Below are 2,033 nucleotides of genomic sequence, written 5' to 3' on the forward strand. Positions count from 1 at the left end.
CAATCATCCGATTTCTATTACCTATCGGAATCTAAAACTACTCAAGTTTACAAGCTGACCAGGAAAAGAGGTCTAAATCGTCTTGGTAAAAGGTTCTTTACTATTAGCTCATAGTTAAATAAGGAGAGAGTTATTTCGGATTATCTCAGATAGACACATCAGATACGATTATTTTTTTGATTAAAAAACTTTATATTTCCTGAACGATTGTTACACTAAGCTAATAAGCAACTTCTGGCTGCATAATACTATAAAGCTCTATCAAATCCTTGCGTGAGCTCAAACCCAATAATCGTCACATTCTCTCGCAAACTCTTCCCAAAACTGTTCACCCACTGAGCAAAGCTTCCAAAAGCTCCTCATCGTCGTCCGAATTTTGCCCGTTGAACACTTCCATCTCGTGCAGGAAATCGAAAATGCATTGATCTTCGCCGTCGTAGTACAATCGCATGATGAACACTGTGCCCGGGGCAACTGTTTGCAGCATCTCTTTCTCCTCCGCTGGTATACAGCTGCCAAACTCGGTCAGGTTCTGCATTTCCGGCTTGGACACTAGCCCATCTCGTTTGACCACCACCAAGTACTCGGCATCTGCCTTCGCAAACGCCAACTTGGTTTCCGTCCATCGTGGGTTGAGAGACTCGACGTTGTCGACTTCCGTTGGGACGAAATTACCCGCAAGTCGATGATAGATGAACGCTCCGGCGAATCCACCCAACAGCGCGGCAACCAGCACAAGCCAAACGACACCCACTCGCAGTGAAGGACAACCCTGTCTAGCGGGAAGCACTCTGCCTTCAATATCGTACTGCACTTTGTGGTCCATGGTGGCGGCGATGATGTATTCTCCTCTCGTGGCGATCGAAGCAAGACTGAATTGATTCAATTATCGGGATGGCTATTTAAGTTACTATCAATGATCGGTACCTATAGGATTAGGTAAGTACATCATGATGAATGAACGCGTGCTCCGTCTAGATTTCCCATGGGAAAAAGTACCCACGTCCGATGCACAGGAATAGCAAACTATCCCTCTTTTACCTACTGGGAGCAAAACAAGCATTCGTCATGCATACCTAATAAATCAAAAGAGAGAGAGAGTGATCATTTTGGTTTGGGAAATTATACACAATTTCAGGGATTGTCGTGAAAATGTTTGTAAACCCAACTTGCGACATGTGATGCGCGATAAGGCGTCTGAGGGTGATCTCATCCCATCAGGGCTTCCAACTACCTATAAGACTCGGAATTGCATCAGACAGAATGTTTCGGAAGAATAGCGTACAGATCCGCGCAAAGTAAAACATTTAAATTACGGTAAATCAAGTCATTTCAATTACATATTCGCGTAGGTATTTAGGGAATCGCACCACTTGGGCGGTGGCTTCTATATTCGTCTGTTTTCCACTATAACTCAGTCAAATTTGAACCAATTGACACAACTTTTGGAATGTGGTGAGATAGGTATAGTATCTACCCGTGTACAACATTTCAAGTCAATCGGTTCAAAATTGACTGAGTTATAGTGGAAATCAGACGAATATAGAAGCCACCGCCCAAGTGGCGCGATACCCTAGGTAACCTTATGTATTTTCGGCAGTTTTGTTCTCTTCGTGATGTTTTTTTTTTGAACCTGTTGAACTCAGAGCTGGCCTCAAATCCTTTCCAATCCAGCTGATTTATAAGGCCAAGTTGACGAAGTGACAAAGAAAGCAAACCATGAGCGTAGCCAGAGGGGGGTCCATGCACCCCCCTGACTGTCATAATTTTACTTTTAACCCTTATGTGGCCGGAAGGGTACCCGGGTACCCAGCACCTATTTAAAATACACGGTGTAGAAAAAAGCAAAAAGTTTGCCGGCCACATAACGGTTAATATGAGCCAAATCAAGATTATAAGAGTTCCAGAAAAATAGTTTATTTTTTATTAATTTAGGATTTTATCCGTAATTATTATTTTTTTTTCTCGTAAATAACAAGAATTTCACCAAGTATTTCTCTAAGAGCTGTAATTATCGGGTAAATTGGTAGGGA

At 42.5% G+C, this 2,033-nt stretch overlaps 1 protein-coding gene across 2 annotated transcripts; it reads right to left on the reverse strand.

Moving 5' to 3' along the window:
* Window positions 1-300: 300 nt before the first annotated feature.
* On the reverse strand, window positions 301-1,108 carry LOC134291805 (uncharacterized). Of its 2 annotated transcripts, none has more exons than XM_062860029.1 (2): window positions 928-1,108; window positions 301-872 (listed from the first exon to the last, which is right to left on the reverse strand). In XM_062860029.1, the coding sequence occupies exon 2, from the start codon at window positions 824-826 to the stop codon at window positions 329-331; it is 498 nt and encodes a 165-aa protein (XP_062716013.1). In that variant the 5' UTR covers window positions 827-872; window positions 928-1,108; the 3' UTR covers window positions 301-328. The 2 variants fall into 2 exon arrangements, with proteins under 2 accessions (XP_062716013.1, XP_062716012.1); XM_062860028.1 differs by having other exon boundaries at window positions 301-927; window positions 1,000-1,078.
* Between the last annotated feature and the right edge of the window lie 925 nt (window positions 1,109-2,033).

This window comes from Aedes albopictus, chromosome 3 (genome assembly GCF_035046485.1).
Source record: "Aedes albopictus strain Foshan chromosome 3, AalbF5, whole genome shotgun sequence".
NCBI classification, from domain to species: Eukaryota; Metazoa; Arthropoda; class Insecta; order Diptera; family Culicidae; genus Aedes; species Aedes albopictus.

Bases quoted from the DNA above. Each gene is read 5' to 3' on its own strand.
- LOC134291805 (XM_062860029.1), bottom strand. From the start codon at position 826: ATGGACCACAAAGTGCAGTACGATATTGAAGGCAGAGTGCTTCCCGCT.